The sequence below is a fragment of the Cordyceps javanica genome, chromosome 5, assembly GCF_051103115.1.
Source record: "Cordyceps javanica chromosome 5, complete sequence".
NCBI lineage: Eukaryota > Fungi > Ascomycota > Sordariomycetes > Hypocreales > Cordycipitaceae > Cordyceps > Cordyceps javanica.
In genome coordinates, this window is record NC_139299.1 from 3,442,215 (window position 1) to 3,469,654 (window position 27,440).

At 53.4% G+C, this 27,440-nt stretch overlaps 6 protein-coding genes across 6 annotated transcripts; all 6 read right to left on the reverse strand.

Annotated features, from left to right (window-relative positions):
• Window positions 1–426: 426 nt before the first annotated feature.
• On the reverse strand, window positions 427–2,242 carry V2A60_008269 (uncharacterized protein; the record flags this gene model as incomplete). The annotated part of the gene is made up of 2 exons (XM_083259542.1): window positions 427–629; window positions 769–2,242. 2 exons carry the CDS (start codon window positions 2,240–2,242, stop codon window positions 427–429), a joined length of 1,677 nt encoding a protein of 558 aa, XP_083115668.1.
• A 1,033-nt stretch (window positions 2,243–3,275) lies between these two features.
• Window positions 3,276–8,630, reverse strand: V2A60_008270 (uncharacterized protein; the record flags this gene model as incomplete). Its single annotated transcript, XM_083259543.1, has 2 exons — window positions 3,276–8,455; window positions 8,579–8,630. 2 exons carry the CDS (start codon window positions 8,628–8,630, stop codon window positions 3,276–3,278), a joined length of 5,232 nt encoding a protein of 1,743 aa, XP_083115669.1.
• A 6,063-nt stretch (window positions 8,631–14,693) lies between these two features.
• Window positions 14,694–16,787, reverse strand: V2A60_008271 (uncharacterized protein; the record flags this gene model as incomplete). Its single annotated transcript, XM_083259544.1, has 1 exon — window positions 14,694–16,787. One exon carries the CDS (start codon window positions 16,785–16,787, stop codon window positions 14,694–14,696), a length of 2,094 nt encoding a protein of 697 aa, XP_083115670.1.
• Window positions 16,788–20,318: 3,531 nt separating this feature from the next.
• Window positions 20,319–21,250, reverse strand: V2A60_008272 (uncharacterized protein; the record flags this gene model as incomplete). Its single annotated transcript, XM_083259545.1, has 3 exons — window positions 20,319–20,496; window positions 20,555–20,985; window positions 21,059–21,250. 3 exons carry the CDS (start codon window positions 21,248–21,250, stop codon window positions 20,319–20,321), a joined length of 801 nt encoding a protein of 266 aa, XP_083115671.1.
• A 3,752-nt stretch (window positions 21,251–25,002) lies between these two features.
• On the reverse strand, window positions 25,003–25,677 carry V2A60_008273 (uncharacterized protein; the record flags this gene model as incomplete). Its single annotated transcript, XM_083259546.1, has 1 exon — window positions 25,003–25,677. One exon carries the CDS (start codon window positions 25,675–25,677, stop codon window positions 25,003–25,005), a length of 675 nt encoding a protein of 224 aa, XP_083115672.1.
• Window positions 25,678–26,198: 521 nt separating this feature from the next.
• Window positions 26,199–27,244, reverse strand: V2A60_008274 (uncharacterized protein; the record flags this gene model as incomplete). Its single annotated transcript, XM_083259547.1, has 2 exons — window positions 26,199–26,790; window positions 27,231–27,244. The coding sequence occupies 2 exons, from the start codon at window positions 27,242–27,244 to the stop codon at window positions 26,199–26,201; spliced, it is 606 nt and encodes a 201-aa protein (XP_083115673.1).
• Between the last annotated feature and the right edge of the window lie 196 nt (window positions 27,245–27,440).

Consider the following 27,440-nt stretch of genomic DNA (forward strand, 5'->3'; position numbering starts at 1 on the left):
AAACATAGCAAGTCATATTCTCCCCATTCTTCCCACGATATTGCCTTTGATATGGCAATGACGGCTTTTTGCAGAGTGGCAGCGAAACGGGGCGACCAACACCAACACCAACAAAAAAGGTAAAAACCTCGGCTGCCACACGACCAACACCAGAAAGGTCTCTTTCGGGTCAGATTTTATTACTCCAAAATTACGACAGCATCACTACGCGTGTTCCTTGCCTCCTTGAATATGCCTCGTCTCCGTCATTTTGGTTATTTTGGAATGGGATATTTCGATATTAGTTGTACAAAAAAAAAGAATTCGCTATGATGGCCACCCAGCTTATTTATATGTTGGTCAAAGATTCTAGCCCCGCTGCATTGCCAAAACCAGCCAAATCTGCTTCTCCTGTTCTCTTCCTTGGTCCAAAGAATCAGAAGGAAATTACGTGGCGCCTGCAGTGGTGCCATTCATGACAGTGTCAACCATGCCATCTTCTTCATTCTCTTCCTCGTCGTCCTCACCATTCTCTGCCTCGTCTTCCCCCTCGTCTTCCTCCTCGTCGCCTTCTTCGTCTTCGTCGTCCAGAGGCCCTTCGTCACTGTCGTCGACGTTTGACTGGTCCATGCCGACCAAAACTTGCGGTACTGGTTTTTGGTTAGTACACTTCTTTGGCTTTTTCCCTTTGTTTCGTTTTCTTTCCTGCCCCCTTTTTTCCTCTTGCTTTGTTTCATCTTGCTTATTTGGGCCTTATTCTCCCTTCCTTCATGATCAAGTCAAACTTACCAAAACGCACAATCTCCGCCGTCTCGAGCTGTTCTCGCGCAAACGCTCTCCAGTCCGGCCCCTCGTACTGCACCTCGCCACGCCCGCCCACGAACCGGGCCGCGGGCGGTCTCGCCTGCGCCGCCTGGGGGTCCTCAAACTTTTGCCTCCCGACCTTGAGCCGGTGCAGATGCGGCAGCAGCGCCTGAGGCGGCGACGCGGCATCTCTCGCGGAACCGCCGCCGCCGCCGTCGCCGGCCTCTCCAGCCAGCTCGCGCCAGAAGCGGCGCCAGACGGCCAGCTCCTGCTGGTCGTCGGCGGCGAGCGTCACGTCCCAGAGGGCGAGATCCTCGAGCGTCGCGGCAAATTTGCGCAGCAGCCGCGTGAGGAGCGCAGGCTTCATGTGAATCTTGCCGAGGCTCAGGCGGGTCAGGTGAGGGAAGCCGACGGGGCGCGGGGAGCTCTCGATGATGGCGCGCTCCTCGGCGTCGGTGATGGTGTCCGGGCAGGGTATCGGGGCGCCCTCGTCCATGGCGAGCCACTCCATGAAGAGGGCAAAGACGAGAGTGTCGCCGCGGTAGCCGTTGAAGCGAAAGTCGCGCAGGTTGGGCACGTAGGAGAGGAAGCAGCGCAGGTCGAAGCTCCAGGTGCGGGCGTTGAAGGCGTCGCCGTCGGACCAGCCGCGGTAGTCGTCGCCGATGACGAGATGCAGTTTGGCGAGGCGGGCGAGGACGGGCAGCAAGGTGGGTTGGAGGTAGTCGGGGATGTAAAAGGTGCCGCGCCAGGGGACGCCGTGGCGGCGCAGCAGCAGCTCGACGCCGGTGACGCGGGAGCCGGCGGCGGCGAGGGCCTGGAGAGTCTTGACGAACACCTTGTAGCTCGCAAACTCGTCATAACTAACGACGGTGGCGTTCATGAGGTTGGTGCCCGTCTGGCGGGTAAAGGTGGCGTCGCCGTAGCTGTTCCAGGCGGCGCCGGGCCCGTCGCGGGAGCGGCGGGTCGAGTTGGAGTCGCGCAGCACCACGTCCTCGAGGTTGGGGAGGGCGGCGAGGGCGCGGGCGAGCAGGACGACGTCGTGGCCCGTGGCCGACAGGATCCAGTGGTGCGTGTGCAGGCGGTTGTGGCGGTGGGTGGCGGCCGGGGAGCGGTGGGTGTGGCACATGCGGGCGTGCGAGATGCTCTCGAGGCCAATGTGCAGGTGGCGGAGGTGCGGCGCCATGCGGCTGCGCGAGATGTCGACGAGGGCCTCCAGGCTGAACTCGGTCAGGTTGAACTGCTTGTGGCGGAAGAACTCGCGCGCGAAGCTGGGGAACAGCGACTGTTCAACGTGCCTGCAGGTCAGCCGCAGGCAGCCCAGCTCGACCGTCGTGAGGTGATGGCTGACGCGGAGGAGCAGCTCGAGCGGCAGCCGGAGGAGCGGGCTCGGTGCTTGCTCCTCCAGCTGCTGCTGGTGAGACGGCGGCTGCGGCACGGCTGAGGCCATGGCCACGTCCATGGTGGCGGTGGATTGGTAGGTCGATGGATGGATGGATGGCTAATGTTGTTCCTGCTGTGGGCAAATGTAGCGACAGTGTGGGAGCCGAGTGAGGGCACGGGCGTGCTACGAGCGTGGTTGTGGTGATGTCTCGTGCTTTGTCTCCGTTTGCATCTCCAGCCCGAGAGCCCTTCCCTTCCTTGGTGTAGTGAGTTGTATGCAAATGCTCAGTAGTCAGTCAATTGAGCATCAGCACCAGCTAATCATCATTAGCATGTTGAAGAAGAAGAAGAAGAAAGGATGAGTGCGTAGAAACGGAGCAACATACCAAACAACGACCTACTCTGTGCTGCTTCTTAAATACCTGATAATGACGCGCACCGTTCTCACTCGGCTCTGGGGGAAAAGCTGACGGCCCAGCCTACCTACCCTATGAAGTTGGGTTGACAAGGGCTCAGGAGAAAACGCTAGGCAGGACTTGGCGGGCGATAAAATGTCGAGGCCCGCTCGCGGTTCCACCGCTGGCAGGCAGCATAGCCCCGCCAATTCCTTGCTATAGGTAACTACTTGCCTACCTCAGTACCTAAGTAGGTATTTACTACATGATACGCCACGAGATGCATCATCAATGTCTTGCTTGCTGCTTCACGCACTCATCATCTTGATTGTACAAATGTTTAGGCAACAGTCCTCATTTTACTCTATCCGTCCCACCCCAGCTGCCTCCTTCTCCCCGCCGTCACCTCGCTGTCCCATCCCATCGCCCCTTGACCACTATACAACCGCAAAACGCCGTCAGTCAAAAAAACAAGAGAACCAAAAGAGAAAAAAAAAAGAAAGACGTCTATCATGTCCAATCTATGCCCAGAATCGCCCTGTATGTAAAATTCCGCTGTCATGAATCATTTGCAAAATGTGAATAAACCCCGGAAAAAGAAGACATGGCATATATCCCCCTCAACATGCCAATAAAAATCACCATCATGTTCAAAGTCACCGTGCGCCAAAGGACAAAAACTCCACCAAACCATCAGGTATAGGTATAAAAATAAAATTACCCCCGTCCCATAAACTCATTCTGTCGCAAAAAGCTCGTCGCGAGCTCGTCGCCCCCTCGCTCTGCGGCTTCCATCCAGTGCACCGCAACACACATCAGTCCCGGGTCGTTTCTCACGTCGCTGCCCTTTCCCGTGGCCTGCGAAGCCGTGCCGCCCGGCCCTGCGCCAACACCCTGCACCCCTACGCCGCTGCCACGCTTCTCGTTGCGCTTGTACTTGTCCATCACCACCTGCTTAAACACCTCCCGCGGCTTGGAAAGCGGAAGCGTGATGCGCTCCACGAACTCAGGGTTTGACAGGTAAAACAGGGCGAGCTCGCGCTGCGCCGTCGGGTAGCCTTCCCGGGCCGTGATCGCCCACATCCTGCCCACGTCCTTGAGCTTGTACGTCGACCAAGGCGGCGGCGGAGTACCCGTGCACGATTGCACAGGCGCACCGCCCGAGCCCGTATCAATCGCCGAGCCCCGCGTCTGCGTGTGGGCCGCAAACACCTCGTCGGCCATCTCAACCATGGTCCGGCATACCTCCGACTTGAGCTTCAGTGCCGTCAGGCCCACGTCCCAAAATGCCTTGCTCCTCTCCGGCCGGTCCAGCACCGCCGGCGACACAAAGGAGGAAATGAGCTGCAGGTCACGGTACAGCTGCTTCGGTCGCATGCAGGGGTCCCTGAACAGCTTCATGAGCTCCGGAATGATGGCGTCGGTCCCGAGACTCCCTCGCGATCCGCCATTCGCTCCGTACGTACCGTAGTTGCCCGTACGCTGCTGCATTCTCTTTTCCTGGACAGAGTCAATCGCTCCGTCAAGCGTAGTGCGTCGCGGCGTCGTGTCTCTCGGCTCCTGGCTCGTCTTGCTCTCCAGTCGCCATCTTGGCTTCTGGCGCAGCGAGGTTGGCATGGATGCCACCAATAAATGCTCGAGTTCCTTCAACGCCCGCAGTTTGGCGTAGGGGTTTGGATGTACCGAGAACATGGTCAGCAGGCGTCGGTAGGCATTTCTAAACGGAAATTCAGGGTCGTTGTCCTTGGGCTTCCCGGACTGGCTTTCTTCCGTCTGGGTAAGGTAGCTGGACGTGCTCGGATTCGAACAGCTATCCACACCATCTACGCGTTCCAGGGCGCACTCTCCAGCACCGCGGAGGTTGCCAAAGCTCTTCTTTTTTTCGATGACCCTAGGTTTTGTCGAACTCCGGCTTGGCTTGTCCCTCAGGGCATTCTTTCGCCGAGCATGCTGCTCGAGCGCCTCTTTGCGGTCGATGCATTCTTGCCCAAGCTGCGCCATCCACACGTCCGTTTCCGACCCTTTCGACAGGAGCTGGCTGCCTAGATCGGACAGCAGCAGGCTTGTCAATGACTGCCTGAGCTCCGAGAGAAACCTGGCGCGGTCGCCGTCAGCAACGTGCTGGTACACAGTCTCGTTTGACGATGTTGCTGTAGCTGGCCGCCCTGTAGAGACGCTGCTGTGGGACGCCAACACCGGGTGGTGCGGAGAGCCTGTGAACGTGGCTGAGAGGTTGGTCAGACTGGTGGTGGGCGAATAGGCGCGACCAGAGGCAGGTGATCTGGGTGGTTGGAATGGTGACCAAAAGGTGTTGACCGAATCCGCCATCTGCACAGGCGAGTAGCGATCGAAACTGTCGTGGCCATCGAGCACCTCGGACAGGGAAGCGGCATGTCTGGCAAAGCCATGCCGAACGGATTCAAACGACGTATTCTGTGAGCTGACCGTCCTCAGATCCCTTCCAAACGTGGATGTTCGCAGCGTGGAAAATGTTTGTCGCCGCTCGTTTTCGCTCATGACGCTGGCCGTGTCGTCGCCTGTCCAGCCGTGGTCTCTCTCCCGCATCTTCATGCGGTCGTACATTGCCTTGTCCCGCTTGTAGAGCTCGCTAGACCACAGCACAGGAGCCTCCCGGATGGTTTCCCCAACCAACTTGGTCACGCACTTTTCCACCTCGCAGCAGAAGCGGTGAATTCTTTCCTCACCCTGACAAAAGTTTTCGATCCCGTATTGCTTGAGCCAAGCAGATGTCATGTCTGCTTGCTCGTCGCCTAGCTTGTTCGGTCCACCCTGGTCGGGCGAGGCCGCCATCATTTCCAACACTTGTGACTCGGCCTTGTTGATGTATGAGCTACTCTTGCCAGACCGTGACGCCGGCGAGCGCCAGCGACTTGTGGTACCCATAGCTCGGAGTGTTTGGCAGATGTCACGACTATGCTCATATTCCTTGGAGTTGCGAACATCGGCAATGTACCACATCTTGTCGCGAATGGCCCTTGTCCGCCGCATCATGAGGTCAATCTGGCCCTCCAGCCGCTCCTGGCTCTGCTTCAGCCAGACAAGCCAGGCCTCGTATTCTTCAATGGCCAGAGCCGATTTGCTAATATAGTCTCGCGGCTCGCGAGAGAATATGTTGATGAGCGCCGCATATCCATTGCGTCGCAGAGATTCCGATTTCAAGCCGCGGAGCTGGTTCAGTGTTTTCCAATACATATGCGACGAGACAAAGTCAGCCTGCGCTTTGGACTGAGACCACGCAGCTTTGAGCATAGTTATCAGCGGTGCCTCCTTCTCCGGCTCTGGCGAGCTGACGCTTGGCCTTGACGGTGTGGGCGGCGAATGAGACCGACGCAACGAAACACCGCCAGTTGGCTCTGGAGCAAGCTTGTCTCGCCTAATGCTCCGTCTTGGTGTCGATTTCTTCAGCCTGGATGGACGATTCGAAATTTCAACATCACTAGCGTCGGCTTCCAAATCTCGAGGAATCTCATATTCTTCCACCAGCTTGAGGACTGCATCACGCAGCGGATAGTAGCCCTTGTCTAATTCTGATGTCGATACTGTCTCGTCATCATAGTCACTGCTCGATGAATTGCGCTCATCGTGGTCGTCATCCGCATCGTAGCTGAGAGCAGTCGCCAGCTTCTTGCCATCGGACGAGACAAAGAGTACAATCCAGCGCTCTGCGCAAGGATGACTCGAGCCTCGAACGACTTCCGAGCCGAGGGTTCGCGTCAGTTCGTGCAGCGCGAGTCGAATCGGATAGCCGTCGTCCTCGTATTTATTGAGCTTGCGCTGCAGATCCGGCTCCGTAATCGTGGGCGAGTCGCGCACTGAAGTAGTCTTGGCGGAGCCATCAGCATGGTCATCGCGAGAGGCAGCCTCGCTGAAAACCGAGGATACACTAGTGCTAATTACCGATGCAGTCTCAAAGCTGTTTTTCGGGTTGGACAGGGTCACGGGTTGGGACGCAGAGGACAGACCCGATATGGAAGCATTGCCAGACTTGAAGGTACTCGAGGCAGAAGACAGTGGGCGGCGTTCCGGGTACAGGGCATTGACCAAGCAGGACAGGTCCGCCGGGCAGAGGACCAGGTAGGGGTTGACTTCGGCTGTTTCACGAAGCGATGTTATCGACTTGGCCGGCAAGAGGCGGGAAGCAGGGGGCTTGTAGTCCGAGTTTTGGAACCTGGCCAGAATGCTCTCAATGTGGACCCGAATATGCTGGGGAATGTCTGCAGTCTTGGCAGCAGCCGACTTGCTTCCGCTCCAGAGTCCGGACACGTATTCGTGGGCCTTCATGGCAACCTTTTTCAGAATCTTTTCCCTGGCATAGGGGGTGATGTGATGCTCGGTGAGCATCCCGTGAGACTCTGGATGGACAATGACGCCGAGGAAAAAGACAAAGAAGAGACATCTCCAGACGAGCCATTTGGAGGTGTTTTCGAGATACTTACTGTCCAGCTTCTTGAGGACGGCATTGCCAAGTTCAAGCAGGCCATCCGGGATTCCAGCATTGTCCGGGTCATCCACAATCTCAAAGAGCTGGTTCACGGCGTTCTCGTAAAACTCGCGGGCAGCGACCTCGTCGGCCTGGGTCCAGTCAGAGAGGTTAAAGCGGGTGCCATGCTGGTCTTCGGCTCTTTCGAGGAGAAAGGCGCCGTCGGACAGGATCTTCATGAGGTACCATTCCATGTTGGATTTTCCGGACCATTCACGCATCATGGTCCAGCAGTTGAGGACGCAGATGAGGAAGTGCTCACTTGAGGACTTGGGCTCCGAGATGAGCCTGGCCAGGACGGAGGCCCAGATCTCCAGGCGTTTGCGGTCCTCGCTGCTGTCGGGACCTGCCGAGTTAGCAAAGCAGGTGTGGATGAGGATGGAGAGCGGGTCGTGGCGCTGAAAGGACATGAAGCGTTCGACGTCGCCGGCGACGTGACGATGATGACCAGGGTGGCTCCGGGCATAGGAGCGGTTGTTGGAGGACAGGACGGATTCTACTGGTTCCAAGCCCCGGTGGGGATTGAGGAAGACGTTGAGCTCTGAGCTGGAGAGGGCAGATATCCTAGTGGGCAGGTAGTCTGGGTTGTTTCGTATCTCGGATAGGAAATCCAGGAACGAGTCTCTGGCGGAAACAGAAATGTCGTCGAGAAAGGTGGCGGCCGGGGTCGAGTCGCCATTGGTTGGGGGGGAGATTGTGTCGACGCTCTCGGAGGAACCGAGGATAGGCGACGACTGGGACTCCAGGTCGGGCTCGAGAAGGGCAAATCTCCTGAGTTCATCGCAACTCTTCCTGACATCCTGGATGGCATTGTAGAGGGCAGCAAAGTTGTCCTTTTCGTCCTTGCGGAAGCTGTCGACCAAGTTGCGGTGGGCAATGTCACCGCAGCGCGTCAGGCGGGCGCCGAGGGCGGTGCTGATGAGGGTCCTCTCCAGGCGAACACGGGTAATGTTCCTCTTGCGGGCTTGGTATCTGGACAGACGGGCCAGGTGGGCTAGCTCCTGAAGGGTGGTGGTGTCCCGGGGCACCGGCAGGCGGTGGTTTGTAAAGAGGGCGACATTGTCGATGAGCGGCCGGGGTATGCGAGTGGCTACCCTCTCTCCGTGGATGGTATGGGATCTCATGGGTAGCTCCTTGGACAAGGCAGCGGCGGGCGGCAGGGCAGAAGCGGTGGTGTCGGTCAGCAAGGGTTTTGCGGCCTGGGGACCGTCCTGGAGACGGGCGGGATGCAAAGTATCGTCATGGCGGCGGGAAGGTCTGGCACCTAGGGTTCGAGAACTGGAGCTGCGCCTGGGACTGGGTGAGCGGTAGCGGGTGGATCGATTATGCGTCGCCGAGATGAGTTCTATCGAGGGCGGCGGCGCGCCGGTTTGGACTTGCGAAGTAATTTCAGGAGCTGTGGCCGTGGCAGTGAGTGTCAGCCAAGATGGACAAAGAAAAGCAGTAGGGTGGGAGTGGGATCAGGTCGGGGGCTTGCTGGATGAAGCTCTGCAGGGATTGGCTGCAAGAAAAGACGTACGAGGCGTGGATCGCGTGCGGACTGGCGAGGAGAGGGAGCGCTGCATGGACATGATAATGGTGGCATGAGGGAGGTGAAGCTATTCGGAGCGCCAGGCAGCTCGAGCAGCAGCTTCACCAGGAAGCTACCAACGGGCTAGCAGGGCGAGCAGACTGAGCGAGGAGGAGACTGAGAAGCAGAAGATATGAGTGGAGGTAAAAAGATAAGGAGAGAAATGGAGAAGATGTTGGAAGAGGAGCAAAAGACGAGGATGACGCGCAGAAAAGATAGAGAAAAGGGAAGAGGAAGGATATCTGTTTGCGCGGGACGGAAGCGAAGCTGTCGTGCGACGATGGAGGCGGTGGTGGCGGGCGAGGACGAGACGGCGGCACAGCGCGGAGCGCCCCGTTCCAGCAGCGTTGGCCGGCGTTATTAGAGGCACGCAGCGCTGGCAGGTAAGTACCTATTAGGTACCTATCTAGTTCGGTCAGTCAAGCACCCGAGGAGGTAGTTGCGTACAGGTACCTAATGGGCGGTGGCAGGTACCTAGGTAGAGAAAAGTATCAAGGTTGCTGGCAGCGCTGGCAGCGGGTAGAAATAAGTAGCGTTGGAATGGATGTTCCTTTGGCAAGCTAACTTGTACCTCTGGCACGTCGGATAGGTGGAAAAGGACCTGGGCAGGTACAGAGGGACCGCTCAGAGGCGGTGGGGGCGGAGACGCAAAGACGGTGCAGGGTAGGCGCTAGCAGGTGCTTGGGGCGTGTGGGGAGAGGGGAGGGGAGGTAGGGCGGGGGACAATAAAGACAGGAGGAGGGCAATGATGTGGTAGACGTTGATGGAGGAGAAGAAAAAAAAATCTTTAAAAGAAAGAAAGAGGAGAAAGGAGAAGGAAGAAAAGGATTATTTGCATGATACGAGGTCCAAAAAAAAAGAAGAAGAAGAAGAAGCGGGAAGAAAACGAGGCGATTGGTAGGCAGGTGAGGTAGCTCAGCAGCTAAAAGCATGACGGGACGTGTGACGAGGTGACTTGCACCTGCAACCTACCACCCTTGGCGGCGACCACAACAGCAACAGCGCGGCGGAGCGCAGCGACAGCAGGAGATGCGCTGTACAAGCGAACAAGTGCAAAGGAGGAGGGGAGAGGGGGGGCACAGGGGCGTCCATTTCTCGATGGAGGTGAGGTGTGGGACGGGGTCTGCCTACACACGGAGGTAGCAAGCCTGCAAGTAAAAGTTGGTAGGTTGGTTAGTACGTACCTAGGTAGGTACCTACCCAGGTACTAAGGTATATCGCTGTAAGGGTCGCAGCCATGTTGACACGTTGGTAGGCTAACTAGTACTTTGATAGGGGAACATGGGCGGTGACCATTTGGCATGTCGACAGAGCCAGCTCAGTCGCTGCAGCCACGGTCAGGTAGGTCAGTTGGCATGTAGGAAGATGCGTAGAAAAGCATCTGGTAAGTAGGCAAGTCCCTAGGTACCTACCTACCTACCTTGGTAGGTATCTACATCTAAGTACTAGGGTGAGGTTATCTGTGCCTCCTTACCTGGCAACTGGGCAAGTAGAGTACCCAAAGTAGACTGACTGGGGCAGGCCAACGCACACGGGAAAGGGTCTTTAGTGTTTCTTTAGTGTTTTTTTCTTTTCCTTTTTTTTTTCGTTTTTTTTTCTCGCTTTTCTTCTTCTTTCTTGACCATCCTCTTGAACACTTTTTTTTTCCTTCCTTGAGAGGCTGATGGTGGTGGCAGTATACTGAGTGGACAGTAGTGACTACAAGCATTTACATGGCTGTGGACGGCTAGGTACAAACCCAATTTACTACCTACCTAGTACCTACCTGCTAACCTAGGGAGGTACGCTGGTGCTCACTGCAGCCACCGCAGCCACCGCCAACCACTGGTAAAGGCCAAGTGCCGGCGCATACATGACGCTACTGTAGGTACTGGGGTTTGCAGCAGGTGTCATACAAATCTTGCAGGACGAGCTGTTTTGACAATGGACAAGGAAGAGTTTGAGGTTGATGCATCAACGGCCAGCGACTATATTACAGATGCGGCTCGGTATATGTACTGATGCCATGTGCCCCTTGTTTCCATCAGGTACTCGACTATTAGTACAGCCGTCCTCGAGCCGGGGCCAGATGATGCAATTATACGGCGAGGATCTGTGACTTGGTGGTAAATGGCTGGGTAGATGGGTGCATTTCCAACCAGAATGGGCAAGGGAATTCACCTTTTCTTTATTTCTGTCTCTCTCTCTCTCTCTCTCTCTCTCTCTCTCTCTCCCTCTCTTTCCGTCTTCTTTCTTTTCCTGCCCTCCTTTCCCCCCACTATCCTAATTAGACCTGAACCCACCAACTCGCCGAACCCATCTTATAGGTGTGGGCATCACCAGGTGAGGTGGCATACACACACGTAGGTAGTTGGCTGGCATGGCGTGGTTCCAACGCAGGGCGGCTAAAGACCTGCAGGCTCTGCCTAGACGGGCAACGCTCGTTTGGCCCCAGGAGGGGAAAAGAGGGAGGGGCGGGACGCCTCTGCCAGCGCACCACCATCAGCTGCCAGCAAAGACGACCAGAGTGTGTCAGGGGGACGGATTAAAGGGTGTGTGTGTGTGTGTGAGAGAGAGAGAGAGAGTGAGAGTTTTTCTTCTTCTTCTTCTTCCTCTTTACTTTTCTCTTGTTCTTTTTTTTTTTTTTTTTTTTTTTTTTTTGAAATCTGGCTTTTCCTCAAGCTCTTTTCCCCCAATTCAAGACAGTCATGCATGTTACTGGTGAACTATATCCGCGTGATGCAGTTATAAACTCGCGCGGGGGTCGGGATTGGCCCAGCTCGACAGGCTGCTGGGGGTGCGGCAAGGGTACGGGAGGGCCAGCTGCAGGACATTTCACTGCTGACGACAAACTACGACGATCAATGTCGAAACGAGGCTTCATTAGTAGTCAGAACAGGGGTGAGGGGGGGGGATGGATGAGAAGAGAAGAGGACCAAAAACAGCCCGGCATGTACAAGCTGATGTCTCTATTTTGCTTCTTCTTTTCTTTTTTCAAACCCGTATTCAGCCCTCTTGACCTTTCTTTGTTCTCCGAATCGGGAAGACAACACATTCTAGCAAACTAAGCAAGTGGCGGCTGTGACTAGTAGGTCATGAACAATCAAACTAGTTAAGTAGTGGCAAACCCGTCCATCTGCGCAAGTGCATCGAGACGAGAGAAACCGTGGGCCAAGAGCCAAAAGCAAAAAAAGAAAAAAAATAAACAGAGGAGGAAAGACACCAATTTTACATGTACACATGTCTGCCGCGTCTCTCGTGACAAAACTCGTACTAGTAACTAGAGCAATAGATGCCCTCTTACTTACCCTCCCCTCCGGAAATGGAAACGAAGAGTCACTCACTCATCCGCTCCCCTTCTGTGCCTGAGCTCCCGTCACAAGACACACTCACAGGGCCACACGACATGGAAGGATGGATGGGAATGCAGGACTGCAGGATGACTAGGACGCGACACTTGTATTTTTTTTTTCTTCTTACTCTTACCAAATCAAAAATCGAAACAAGAGAGGAGAAAATACCGCACCGACCGATTCAAAAGCACCCGTGCGTCCATGTCCAAGTATAGAATTAGACAATGCATGGATGAAATATATATCAGTAGGTATACACATGTACTGAGTATACATGATAAGAAAGTCCGGCCGGCCTGGGTGTTCAGGAACGGGCCCATCCCATCCTTGTCCCCCTCTGGGATCTTGCAGACTAACTAGTATGAACGGTCGCAAGGGAAAGAAGAAGGAGGAAGGAAAAAAAAACTATCGAATTGAGATGGACGCAAATGCCATCAAAAGTTGATAAAAAGAATACAATACAATACAATACAACAACTAGCCCATGCTACTTCCCCCTCCTGCTCATCGACGTGTACAACTGGGCCCTGCGGTCCCCCGGGGGGCGGCATAAAAAAAGAAAGGCCAAAAAAAAGGTCAGAAAAGGGCCAAAAAAGGCGAAAAGTAGACCGTAGCGTGCGCTGATGAGCTGGCACTGCATCAACCGTGCATCATATGGTATACACGCAACACGTCCAGATACGTACCATCATGCATACGATGCCCTGTTTTCTTTTTTCTTTTTTTCCCTTCTTTCCTCTTCTTCTTCTTCGTTCTTCTTTGTACGCACGCACCCTTCATCACTTGGAACAATTTGGAGGATCATCATCTCCCCTATTGCGCCGCATTTTTGCCTTCTCACCATCTCTCTTCCCCTCGTCTTGCACCAACTTACCCCTCCCCCCACCCCCACTGACCTACCAGTACCAGTACGGAGTACACACGTTTCGCTATTCTCTCACTCACTCACTCACTCACTCACTCACCTCTTTTATTACTCATGAGTTGGCCTCTCTCACTCTCTCGTTCTTCAACTACCACACGAAACTCATCCCCCCTCCCCTCCCCTCATTTTAGTCTCTTGGACCGCTGCGCTGTCAAACATCTGTCCCGAGAGCCCGCCAACCAATCTTGGTGATCCACGCGGCATAACCTCCCTCCCTACCCCTCCAAATCTCACGTACGATTTCTTGCCAGCACAGCATAGCGCGAAGCAGTCGTGTGTGCCCGTTCTCCGTCTTGGCCAACACAAAACTACCCCGTCTTTTTTTTCTTTTTTTTCCCTTTCTTTCCCGTCTCTCATAGCCAATCAAGAATAAGCACTGGACCCCTCCTCCACTAGTTAGTGAACGTGTTCTCATGCACATCACTTATGAGCTGTAACAAGCAAATAAACGACTGGTTTCTATATCCAGACATGCCTACCACATCGGCAAGGTCAGAATGAGGAGGGGGGGGGGAGTTGAGCACATGTTCCAATAGGAAGAATGAATATCCCCTAAATAAGCCTTAACAGATGTATAAATAAATAAAAGTAAACTACAACAGCATGATTCTCTTTCTACTAGCTACTTACAGCTCTGACCCTGGGGAGCGGTCAGACAGATGAGAACCTGCAGCCGCCTTGTTATTGTCGGTGTGTAAGATTGAACAAAAGGCACATCCAATCATGAGTCGTGAGAGAGGAAGAAATAAAAAATTAAAAATAAAAAAATCGCCCGAACCGAATCTAAACCGACCGACCGCCAGAAAATTAAAAATCCCCTCCGTCGCTGCTCCGCTCGCACACCGACAACGGACAACAGTGATGCTAGATAGTAGCAAATCTTTGTTCGCCTCATTTTTTTCCAACCTCGCAAGTAGTAAGCCTCCGTCGAGAAGAAGAGTAAGAAAAGGATGAAAAGTAAAAAAAAAAAAAAAAAAAAAAAGAAGAAGAAGAAGAAGAAGAAAAAAAACGCCTCAGCCGTCGGCTTTCCCTTACAAACAGAACAGAAAAAGAAAAAAAAAGCTCCGTCGCCCTTTGTACAACACATCCGGAGAGGGGATGGATGGGATTTCGTGTCTTGGACCCCCTCCACCCTCCCCTCCCCCAACAAAGCTCATTTGTCCCGACCGCCTGGGACGGACGGACGGACGGACCTCTCTCGAAAACGAAGAATGATGGAACTCGTTGCGCCTCCACAAAATTACGGCCCCGACACCGACACCGAGACACACCGAACCCTGGTTACATTGTCCTTTGACAGGTAGATGGAGCGGAGGCTTGGCTTCATTCTTTTCAGCGTTTCTCGTTTTCGTGAGAAAAAAAAAAGAAGAAGGAAAAAAAACCTCAGCACTTCATTCACATGGCACAGCACGCCGTCACAGAAATAAGCACATGACAATATACTCGTAGTCTTCAACTTGATGGTTGTGTAGAATTCTTGCAATCATTCTCATGAGTATAAAAAAAAAGTGTGACAAAGTCGTCCTGCCCATAACGCCTCCAGTAAAGAAAGAAATTCTTTTGCTCGATACACAGAGAACAAAAAAAAAACAAAAAAAAAGGCAATCAAACACACAAAACAGCTGAAAAATAACAGAGTAATCCCTTTCCGTATACCCATATGTTGTTGTTTTTTTTTTCTGAGGTCGCGTTATTATACACACCCAACAATAAATGAGGCGATGTTCTTTTTGGCAAAAAAAAGAATTGAAAAAAGAAAAAAGGCATCAAGAGAAATATCCAAAGATACAACACAAAGCGGGGTGCTTTAGCACTCTCGTCCAAAGCGGATATCAAACTCCTTGAGCACGCTCATGATGCTGGCCGCCTCGACTTCAATCGCGTTGCGCCCCCCTCCTCTCGAGTTCTGCCTCGAGGACGACGACGTCCTGGCCGACGTGGCCTTGAGCTTGGGCAGCCACGAGTTGATGTCGTTGGCCGCCTCGGAAAAGTTGCGGTGGCTCGCCAGCGTCTGGTACGCCTCGGCGCAGCTGAGTCCCAGGCTCGGCAGGCTCGGCAGCGTGATCCGCTCCTCCTCCTTGCGGCCCGTGCTGGCCCCGGCGCCGGTGCCGGCGCTGGTGTTGCTCGCGGGCTTGGACTTGCAGCACCCGCCGCCGGCGCCTCCCTTGCCGCCGCAGCACCCGCCCGAGCCGCTGCCGCCCTGCTCCTTGCCAAACTTGGCATTCATGAGCCGGCAGAAGAGGCCCGACTTGGGGTCGGCCTGGCACTGCGCGCAGGTACCGGGCGCGCCGGCCCCGCAGCCGCCCCCCGAGGGCTTCGCGGCCGCCTGCCCGAGCCCGAGCTTGGGCTTGCGCGGCGGCAGCTTGACGGCCCCGTCTGCCGTCATCTCCATGATGAACGGCTGCGGCGCCACCACGTCCGTCTCCGACGGCGGAGGCGTCTGCACCTGTCGCGGTACCGGCGGGTGCGACTCGGGCGGCGTCATGGCCGGTGTGGCCATGGCCGCGTCTGCGCAGGCACAGTACGTGCCGTCCTTGCAGAACCCGCAGCTCTCCTTGAACGAGATGCCCTCCACCGACGACGACTGCATCATCATCATCTCAGAGGGCGGAGGGTCCGCGTCTATCGTTGCCGCTATTTGGGACTGCCGGCGGGCAAAGGCCGCGGTAAAATCCGTCTCCTGGTCAGCATGTCGGGCTGATGACGAGTGTGATGACTCGTGACGCATCCGCTTCCCGTTGTTGCCGTCATTGTTGTGGGACGGCGATGATGGCCGCTTCAGGTCATTGCTTGTGGGTTTGGAAGGGCTCATATCCTCGAGGCATTGGCACGAGGTTCCGAACCCGCACTTGCCACAGCCCGATGTGGCTGTGGCGAGGACTTCTTCAACGCAGGCGCACCGGCCCTCGGTCGTGCAGTTGCCGCACGTCATGTCCGTGTCTGCCAGCGGCGGTGCTGCCGCGCTCTGCGAGTCCATCGAGTCGGGTGGTGTGATGATTTGTGAAATGGAAAAATCCCGGCTGGTCTCTGGGTGGGGCAGCCTGTTGTTGCTTGACATGCTCTGGCGATGCTGCTGCTGCAGGCTGTGATGGCGGTGATGTTGTTGCTGCTCATGGGCTGCTGACGGGGCGCTGTTGACGCGCTCGCTGCGAAACATGTGCTCGCTTTGCCGGCGACGGAGGGTCTCGGCTTCCGTCTCGACCCGGATGCGGTCCTGACGCTCCCTGTCGAGCATGTTCTCGAGAAGCATGCAGCGGGAGCGGAACGACTGCACGTCGAGTTCCAGGCTGTGAATCTTTTCCTTGAGCTCCGACTCCTTCTTGTCGTGGTCGAGCTTGAACTGGTCGAGCTGCTCCTCGAGCTCGCCGACGCGGGCGGCACGACGCTCGCGAAAGGCCCTCTGGGCGGCGCGGTTCTGGGCCTTGCGCTTGGTGGGCGGCGTGTCGGTGGCAGGCTTGCGGCCGGGCTTGGGGCGCGGCGGGATGACCCATTCCTTGGAGGTCATGGAGATCTTGGGCCCCTCCATGGGGGTGGCGGGTGCGATGACGGCGGCCATGGTCATCTTGTCCGGGGCCGGGGGCACCGAGACGGAGAGTCTGGGTAGCGGCACCGGCTCCGGCTTGGGCTGCTTGGTGGTGGATGTGGCGGCAGGGGAGCCAGCGGTGGCCGCGAGGGGCTTGGGCTGTGACGAGGGGAGCGGCGCCCGATGTTGGTGGTGCTGGTGCTGGTGTTGGTGGGCGGGGGGCGGCGGTGCGCAGGCGAGGGGTGCAGGTCCGGAGCCGGCGGCGGCGGCGGCGGCGGATGAACGGGGCCTGGCGGTGGATGGGCGTGAGGTTGGCAACGGTACGGGCGAGGCCACATTAACCGGTGAAGATGCAGCAGTAGCGGCAGTGGTGCTCATGATTTTTGTGCGGCGGCGCTGGCGTCGGTCGGATGTTTGCGGGCAGCTGATTTTGTGGGGCGCCTGGCTCGGATGTCCGAGACGGCCAGGGTGGGCGTGGCAGAGAGACCCAGAGAGGGAGACAGAGAGAGAGAGAGAGACAGGGCACCGCTACGGCAACAGCCTTGCAGCAGTGCGACTGTGGCTAAAATAATACACAGGTTGTGTAGGAGAAGCAGGATTCGACGCGGGCAGATTGCCTGGGTCTCGGAAACCTCGGTCGTGCCGCGCGTGCGGGAAAAAAGTCAAGAAGGGTTGTGTTGCGTTTGTTCGGTCGGGCGGGCGGGCGGCCAATTGCAGGCTGCGGATATGGTCTGTTGTTTAGAATTGCCTCTGGCTGCAGTGGTGCGTTGTTTTGATCTGTGTGGTTTCTCTTTCGTTTTCGCTTGGATGCGGTGCTGACTCGATGGTTTCTTTGTTTCTTCTCTTCGTTTATTTCCTCTGTTCGTCCGTTTCGTGGGCTGCCCCTATTAGATGGGCAATTGGGGAGGGAGTGCTGCCGTTTGTTGTAGGCTCTGTGCATGAGAGAGATACCGAAAAGAATAAAGACGGCAAAAATCAGAATGTGCGCACTTTGAAGAAAAATCAAATGAAGAGGGAAAAAAAAAAAAGTGCGGGACAGCCCTTCTTTTGAGACGAATGGCGCGGTTTTGCTGGGGCAGACGGCCAGAGAGGTCCGATGGTAGGAGGCGACGAGAAAGTGGGAGAGAAACACAGGTGGGCCAGATGCGATTGATAAGATGCTGATTGATAAAATTTCTCACCACCACCAACCCAGCCCAGTAGCAAAGAGAAGGGCAACAGAAAAAAAACACGGCCATCCATTCACCATCCACCATTCACCATTCATAATCCACCATTAACCCATCCATCCACGAGCTAACTAACTGCTCATCCACTCACCCACTCACCCTCTCACCCACACCCTCTTCTATTGGCAGAGCGCACTGCTGCCCGCTCTCCTCGCACAAAAATCTCCACACTATTTACCCAACACTACCTTAATGGATGAACCCTGTACCGAGTACTCAGTCTTCCTCCTCTTTTAATAAATTAGCAGCCAAGTACTCCGTATGGCGCACACGTTTGCGACATGGCCGGAGATGGCAACACTCGGCTACTCACGAGCCGACCGACAACTTCTCGCCAGGACCCCCCATTGGGCCGGTCTCACCCTCACACCGTCCCCTCGTCTGGTACGGAGTACGGAGTACACACCTGTTACCTGCCGCCAGCCACCCCTCGTCGTGTCTTTTTCAGGACCGATTCATCCTACGAGCAGGTTCACTCACACCCAACAGTATACAAATACCGCGCCGCGAGCACAGGAATCAATCAACTCAGCCCATCTACCCCTCGCCTCACTCTCCGTCTCCCTCCTCCATCCTCGTGAACCAAATTCTCGCGCAATGTCGGCGCAGTAACTATGGAGTCCTGTCCTGGCACGAGACCCCCCCTCTTCATCCCGAACCCAGCCAGTCACGCTGTATTCAGTAGGTACTGCCGCATGTCACTACTCCACAGCTACTCCAGCCGAGGGGCCGACCTAGTCAGGCATAAGTAACAGAGACCACATGAATTGCCGTTGACCCCAAAACTCTCCGCTCAGCAGTCTGCCCTCTTATTGGTTCAGCGGCGTGTTCTGTGGCCCACTGCAATTCCCCCAACCTTGATCCAAACGCTCAATTCGAACTAGACAATAAGTATGTGTGTGTTACCCTACACTGTACAGCAGATCCTCTAGAGCAACGGAAACGGAAACAGTCGTCTTTTGGTGGCAAAGCATGTGACCTATCAAGTAATTCCATTTGCCTTTCAGCCGATGACAAGGTTTATCTCTTGAAAAATCATAGGACGGGGATCGACTTGTGGCCCGCTCGCCCAATTCCATCGTACCAGTCATCCAGCGAAGTGTTCGATCAACAGCAAGCTTATGCTCAGGATGGTTAGCGACGAAAACAAAAGAGGTCTCGCCTATAATTTTTGATGAATACGTGTTTATTAGCTGCTCATCTCTCAAAGGCACAGAGGGTTTACACATACGCGAGCAAATCAGCTCATTACTATTTTGAGTACTCTGATTTTCGACGGTAATCACCCACATCCATGATTGACCCGACTCACATTCTTGAAAGCTTGCCTTACCAGCGGGCCTGCCCGAGGCTTGAAGCCCATTTGCTTCAAAGGTTTCGATGATCAAAGATCCAAGACATGTGTATCTGAACCTTGCAGATTGAGGTGTGCTGGGTGCAGGTGGAGAACTACACATCGTTTCGGAATAAACGCCGAGTCGGAAACGGGACATTTCATGTAACCAAAGATGTGGTGGTCATGCGGGCCATGCCTAAGTACCTTGATACCGCCGCATCCAGTCTACCGAGCGTGCGCTCAGGCGAGGCTTTCAAGCGACGTGACCATGCTGCGCTCTGTTGCGGCCGCTCTCTCCGTCGAACGAGCGCCGTTGAGCCAGACACATGAACGATTGGCAGAAACGCTTTTCACTGTTTTGCCTCGATGAACTGAACCTGAGAAACGTTCGCATGAGATGGCCGACATGATTGGCCACAGTGCCTCTGTTGTCGCTGGCCCCATGTCGCGAAACGGTGTCCCACTGCGCATCCACCATCCTCGCATTTCTTATAAACAACGAATCCCCGCCGAAATGCAGTGGTGGAAGAAGAAAAAGCACGAGGCGAGTCATGGATGATGGGGCTCAACACCCACGCACGCGCGCATTTCCCAAACTCTCCACGAGTATTCCGTGGTTAATACGTCTGGGCATCGGTCGGCGAAACCGGAAGAGGCCGCAGCGCAAGGGCATTTCGGGATCAACTAGTGCAAGTTTGCAAAGTAGGGTCTGAGTTATCGGCATAAAGCCAGAAATGGCTTGCATGTACGCATCAAATCCTGGGGAATGGGCCGCTGCCATTGACCAGTCAGGGGATCTCTGGCGGTAATCGGGTTGGCTGCAAGGGTTCCTTATTACGGCGGTTATCTGGAGTGGGTAATTCATAACTAGCAGAGAATGGAGACAGCGACCTGTACCATCAATTCTTTTGAAAACTGCACAGCGCATCACAGACCTGTCTCCGAAGGGGCTGAGACACCAAAATTCTGAGCTAGATATAAATGTAGACGAGTTTACAGCTCTCTTTCAAACCCTGCAAGCTATTGCGGGAGCGAGGCGCCATTTCAGTCGCGACCTGCCCACCGTAATACTGGTACACTTCAATGTCTAATATGTCTGCGACCTTCAATAGTCGGCGCAGATTTTGTGTCCTGAACCAAATGTTGCTTCAAGGCTATTCAATTTTGGCGAAACTTTAGTAGTTGAATAACTCTGCTTCATCTTCTAATAAAGACTATTGTTTTCTGGAAAATCTGTTTCAAAAGACTATTGCTCCCAGACAGGACTACTGCTCTCTAAATGCGAACCAAGCAAGCAGCCGGTCGTAGCCCCCGATATCTGGAACCTGATACCCGTAGCCCCGATCATTTTTTATGCATCCACACCCAGGCGTCACCAGGCACAGCCGCCGGAGCCGGTTTAGAGGGACGCGGCGCGGGAGGCTCATCCGACTCAACAAGGTTACTCTGTTCCAGACGTTCGACAGCCTTCTGGCGCATCTGTTTCAATTGAACTTCGTTGAAGCTATACTCCGTTTTCTCTCTACAAGAAGCCGTGTTAGTACCCGATCCAAGGCGGTGAAAGAGAGAGATGGACGTACAACAGGTTGCTGGTCATGACATTTCCGTTGTCGCCGACGGTATGGTCCAGGCTGAGCCAGTGGCCTGCCTCGTGTATAGTAATAGCAGGATACACTGGATCCTTGCCGTCGTTTCCTTCGGGTAGTGTGTCCATGGCGACGACGCATCCGTCCATCGCGAGGGCTTGGTCAGAGAGTCTGGCGCCAAGCCTCGGCTGGGAGCACACTCCTTTGGTCCCATCACCGCGGTTCCCCTGTACATAAACGATATTGAGTGTACTGGCATCGCCTTGACGGACGTCCGTGATCAAGTCCAACATGTCGTCCCATCGGTTTATATCTGACTTGCACTTTGTATTGTCGATGTGCTTCACCGCTTCAAGACTGAACGTGATGCGGGCTGAGCTGACAAAGGAGTTCATCAATTCAATTTCAGCTTGAGCGATCTCATCCTTTAAGACAAAAAGAATCAGCATCAATTTGTGGCCAAAGTCGTGATGAATAATGTGTGAGAAGGATGCTTACCCTGGGGCACTTCTCACCCGCGCTGCAGCAGAAATGCATAACGATGTTTATGTTGATATCTTGCCCGTTATCAAGTAGGTTAGTGGCTCGGCTCAGCAGCTCCGGCTGCCCGAGGCCGGTCTCTGGGACGGCACACTGAGCCCCAGAGCGAGCTTCGATGCTCGCGGGCACAGCCACGGCAGCCGAGGCCATGAGGGTAGAAACGAAAATGGATGGCCTAACCATGATGCCAGAATGAAATATGCAAGTTTCTTGTAAAAGTTATAAGAAGCAAAGATGAAAATTTTAGGAGGGTCGCGAGTTATCAGAAAGTATGAATAGGAAGGATCTCGAGCGTTGGAGTTTGTTGGAGTTTGTTGGCTTGTGATATAGAATTCTTTCGAGAATCAGAGAAGAAGGAATTCGTATTTATATGTAAATCTTACAAGAATTCGACTCGTAACACTCGTAGTGAAGATTTGAAGGGAGGTCTAAGCCTCGCGGTACTGGGGCATTACGTCTTTGGACGGACGGACAAAACCTGTCATGCATGAAGCCCGAATTGTCTGCTTGGATTTTTGACGGAGGACTGAGCCAAGAACGTGGTATTACCGAGACGCATATTTTCACCAAGCCCTTACGCTGGCCATAGAAGCTGGCTGAATATACGCCGCGTAATCTTTCACAGGTACAAACGAACTCGGCATTACTGCCGACTTGCTACCATAATGTACGCATGATGACATCTTCATTCGAGCCACTTCGCATCGCTTGCGTGCCTTTTTGAGCCCTCTAGTTTAGATAGAATATCAAGAGCCGAGCATGATAACCAAGTCAGCCCGAGTTTCATGGACGGTTGCTCCGGAGTATGCCGTCGAGGCGCTTGATCCCCGAACTCAGTAAGCATTGATTATTGAAAGAAGAATTATTCGCTTATGGGTCACGTGTAACATAGTGAGAAGAGGGGAAGACGCTCGAAAATATCTTAGTAAAAGTTTATTTCGTGACATGATGTGGCGTTGGCATTATAGGCGAAAATGGGGGCAGCGTGTAAGCAAAAGTATCATAAAATAGTAGAGTTTTTTTTTTTCGAATCTAAAGCGCAGGGACTATGATGCCCGTACTCTTGACGTAGGCTACTAAGACTGGTGTTCATAAGGCATATGATATACGCGGAAGTATGAAACCTTGGCTCTGAATGTGATGCTATGCTATGAGGATGATATTGGTCACTCTTTCTCACCCGCCCCTTACATAGGTATTTTGACCCGTGGTAAGAAAGATTGAAAGGTCGACTTCGACATTTTGTCAGTGTTAGGCGTTATTGCCCCTTTCAACCGCATAATCTTGCATTGCATATCGATTTAATGTCGGGTTTATTGGACTCTCCGCTCACATCAGGGCATTGGCCGACGGTAGACGGCACCATTGCTAGCTCACGCGAATCAGCCCCTGGCCAATTCAATTCATCTCCCCTCAATACACAAGTGCAGATATCAGACAGGCCGCCAATCAGCTGGGAGATTGCGCGCGCCGAAAAACGAAATTCAGTTGTCTGGGGTTGAGCATGGGAAATGCTGCATGCAACAGATTGCCAGCGGTCGGAGGCAACCGCCTCCACGGGCTGGATCCGCCTTGGCGAACAATGCATTGGCAGCAACGCTCGTGTGATCTGGAGTTTGATTGGGCGATCTCTCAATCTTGGGACGAAGCCCCCGCGATTCTGAATAAAGTTCTCAATAAAATGTATAAAGGGTGCCGCCAATGGACGCTTTGTAACTCTGACTAGGCCCCTGGCTGGATCCTTGGTCGGAGCGCCATGTATTAAAATCCTGAAAACTCTCTGCTGAGTGATTTAAGCCTTTAATCGCTATCTAATGGTAGTCTGCCATAATTGAGACGTGACTGCTATTTTGCTACTACTGCTACGAATACGTTGCTCGAGATACAGTACATAACCGGGCCACGGGCACATTGCTGGCAGTTCGTTTAACTAGACGTATGCCGCTTGACAGAGAATGATGACAGCTTTGTCGGTCACCGTTGTGAGCACGTTATTATTGGCACTGCCACAAGTGTTCCATCACGCATAAGCACAACGCTTGTTTGTACACGCATGACCACTGTCTCGCTGGGACGGGACAGTGGCGGCATAGCAGCAGTTAGAACGTTAAAGCCGGTGATTAGGCCCGGTGATTTATTCTCCGGTACTATAGTAGAGCTCAGCGGGCGAGTCTCATACATCCTTACCCTGCGGCTGGCCTAAACCATCCCCCGGGTGGCTGGGCGGGCGACACATCATCCATGCATAGCAAGGCAGAAGAACGCATCATTTACCGTGAAGGAGCTGGTTTACAGAAAAAGCAACGTCACTTGAAGTGTTATGGCTGACTTGAAGAAACATGTCTGTTTACTCAGGTAGGAACAGAGGCAAATATGACGAGACAACAACCGAGTTCACAATTGAATGAGGGCCAACCCAGCAGGACGCGGCTCACCGGTCGGCTAATACCGAGCGGTGGGTAACTACTGGGAGGGCGGCGTTACGCCAAGAGCAAGTCTCAGGTACCATAAAGCGGCAAGGGACATAATTCCATTATAGCTGATCACCTCTGTTAAGCTACCCACTCTTTAATACTCCGCCACGCTTATAGCGTCAAAACGTCGCCCAGTCAAGCCCGCCTGACAATGCTAGGAGCCGGGCATTTACCATGCTAGCAGATACAACCAACCGGAACAATAGTTGGGCCATTGCAGAGACGAGCAAAATGCCGATGTCATCATGCATAGTATACAACACGAGGCAGAGTGAAACGGCGCGATAAATGAGGCGCAGGCGGCATAGTCTCGGCGTATACATTCGCCTCCTCCCGCGTCTCACTATGCTAGATGGGAATTCCCGCTCAACGGCCCGACAGAAGTATGGAACCCGCCAGGTTCAAGCTTTCTACCAGCCAGTTGTGCCCGGTGTATTCGTACCCGTTCTTGCCCAGTTGTAAGTAGTAGGTACCTGAACATCGGCAATACAGGGTTTGTCCAAGACTCCGACAAGGGTTACCCGCGTCAGGGTACTGGGCATCACAACTGTAGATAAGAACAAAATATTAACCTTGTCACGCAGGGGAAATTCGGGTTCGTTTCGCAGCTAGCTGGGGAGAACGGCGCACGATCAGGCCACGTTTCCAAATGCCGTGCCTTGACCAAAAGAGGATGGAGCCGCAGCCATTAGCGTAGTGTGAAGCACACGCGAAGGCGCTGTTGTCGAACCGAGGTCATCGTCTGGCTAGGCTGTTCAAGGCCTAGTCAGGGACTCGGCTGCGTTGAATTGTATCAAACCTGCTTGGATCAGTTGAAGCCCGGCGATGCCGAAGCGCTATAAGGGAATCTCGCAACTGACTGAATCAAGCAGACTGTTCTCCGCGCCGGTAACCTCTGCAAAGTGAAGCAAGCACTTGGCACCTGCCATACCAAATGCGACTGCTAATGGCACTTGGCAACTAAAATAGAGAGTAAGGAGGAGAGGAAATATTTATTCATTTTATTAGCTTAGTATATTGTAAACGGCGAAATTAACTTTGACATCATGTGCTACGGCAAGACGACAGACGCAAGACATCGGGAGATGGGACAGGTTATACGGTGGCTAGTAGATACAGGGGCCGATCCAGACAATGCCAAGACAGTGTCGAATGGATGGCCTGTAGTGGCATGTTTAAATGAGTATCCAGAGTATGCGGAAGCGCTCAAGGCGCTTTTGGAGAAAGGTGCGACCGATATGAAGTTTGAGGAGAGAGGGGATAGTCACGCGGTAGTCCGTGTAGAATAATGAACATTAGGATCATTTTGTATATTAAAGCATCTGCTAGATCTTTAATCTAGCGTTCTTCAATCATCACAAATAGATACAGCAGAAGGTGAGTAACTCGTGTTGATGCGTTCCCAATGGTAACAATACGGAGGCAGATTCACTCCCAAAGCAACTTCTTTCCCTCCCTTGCTCTTATAATCTTCGCGGCTCCATTCTTTTGCTGCTCTGGCCAATCTTTCTCTTCAGAAAGGACCACTGATCCGACGAAAGTCATATCAATCACCCACTCCTTCTCCAGCGCCTGCGGCATCTCGTCTGGGTCCACGGACTTGATAATCATGTATTGATGTTTAAACAACCACGGCCACAGCTGCGTGATGTAATCGTGAACGGTCACATAGCCCTTCTCCGAGGACGCAGTCACCACCAGGATCGGACTCGGAGGCGGATAGTACTCATCATCGTATTCGATTACTTCGTCTGGATCAAGATCCAACATCATCATGCAATGCCAAGCGTCCCACTCCTCACAATCCACGTTGATGGAAGAGACTGGCGGCACCGTGATGGATTCTTGTGAGATTTCGTCAAGATCATAGTGGCCTTTGGTGTGCTCGCTGGGTTGATGGTACGGTCGGGATGGACCTAGAGGATAGGCCGCGTCGTCTAATACGGTGATGGCAGTCTCGAGAGGCTGTCGGAAACGCCATGTGATGCGCTCCAGCTGTTCGTTGGTTTGGGCCCGCGCCTCTTCGGCGGTTGGGTAACTGGTGCTTTCTGCTGAGGCACTCGCGCGTTGGACGGATGAGGATGGTGATGGTTGTTCTGTCATGGTGATATAATGTTGTTTTGTGTTCTGATTGACAGGCAGGTAGAATGTAGTGTAAGAGGAGAGATTGAGTCCATCATGGCAGCCTTGTCCCCCTCTTTTTGAGGTGGCATTAATATATTAAGTCACATGCACGGCCTGTAACCAGTAGAAAGGCTGCAAATCGCTGGCCAAAAAATCAAAATTAAAAATCAAAATGAATGAGTCTCACTCTATTCTCGAATGTATTAGACTGGCATCATTGTTCCGTGATCAAACGTCGATTGCGATTTCTTGTAGTCGGTCTTCTTATTGGCTTAGGGTTACATGTCCAATTGGTTCACATGAATAGTCGAAGTAATACAATGAAAATGAATAAAGAAAAAATTGTGTAAGCAGCAAATAAAGCTGGAAGTCCTCTACTCTTGGTATTCTCCCATCCTGTGTAGCTCTTCTGCTGCTCACTTTCTTGCACTTCTTCCATTCAACTCAAGGATGGTCTCCTGAATCTGACATGACAGCCCATCTATACGAATTGGCCGAGTTCAATACTTATTGACAGGATGGAGACCGACATAAAAACAGTCGTTGGTGATTCTCCCTCCTTCCTTACCATTGATCCCGCCGCAGTCGCAGCTATCCACAATGGCGTCCATGTACCGCGCGCACAGCGAGCTGTCCGTGATGTCTCGCCTCGCGATTGACGTGCCGTTTTGCCCGTCGACGCCGTCGACGCCGTCGAGCGTGGGTGTTTCAATCATGATGGCCGTGTCGACGCCTTCGAAGCTCGAGTCAATCACGGACACGGATCCGATGTGGCCAGCGGAGCCGCCTGCTCCTCCTGGGCTTCCGCTTCGCTTCTTGGGAATTTTGTCTTTGGGCAGCAGACGGAAGCCAGTCTTGACATTCTTCATGGTGATGGACTTCCACACCCAGCCCCAGTCCCAAATGACTTGCACGCCAACATCGCATCCATTGAAGGTCAGTCTTTGCGCAGTAAACTGCTGGTTACCTCCATAGATTCCATAGCCGCCGCCGGTAAAAGTAATGTCAGAGATGACGCCGCCGCTGCCGTTTTCTGCAAAAATGCTCTGTTGGCCGGTACCAGATTTGGCAATCAGCTCGACATTCTGAATGCTAGTGGCTTGAGCTACTAATACTAATTAATTTAGTAATTAGTTAGTAAATCCTAAAGATACTAAAAATACTAAATTACTCACTAAATTAGTACGTACTAATTTCTAACCCTGTATGTAGCGCTGTGCGATCTATTGGTAGCGTCAGCTGCTTGCGCTACCAATTAACGTAGCCTTGTCGATATCGTACTTTTGTATGGTGAAATAACAAACTTACGAAATTAGCGTTCGCATCACTTTAAGCATATTGCAATCTCCACCTTCATCGATAGTGTCTGTCTGGCCGCTGCATGGTGCTGCAGTTGGAAGTCAAAGGCCGACAGTAATATATTTCGACATGCATATGGCACGGCACAGCACAGCACAGCCACAAATACAATATCAATGTGTCGTATTATAATACTGCAAGAAATATATATAAGTTTACTTCTTTCCGCTTACTTTTGGCCATCCATTGGCGCAAATCCTCCGTGAACGTGGCAGTGTCGCACGCAGAAATGCAATGACCCTTGGCTGCGCCATCTCCGAAGACACAATCCCCGTGAGGCAATGAACCCCCGACGCCTTTCTAGGTAAAATTTATCGACCAAACTCCCCATCAACATTGCTTTCTTCATTTCTGGATCCCCTAGAATCTTTACTTGACTGTTA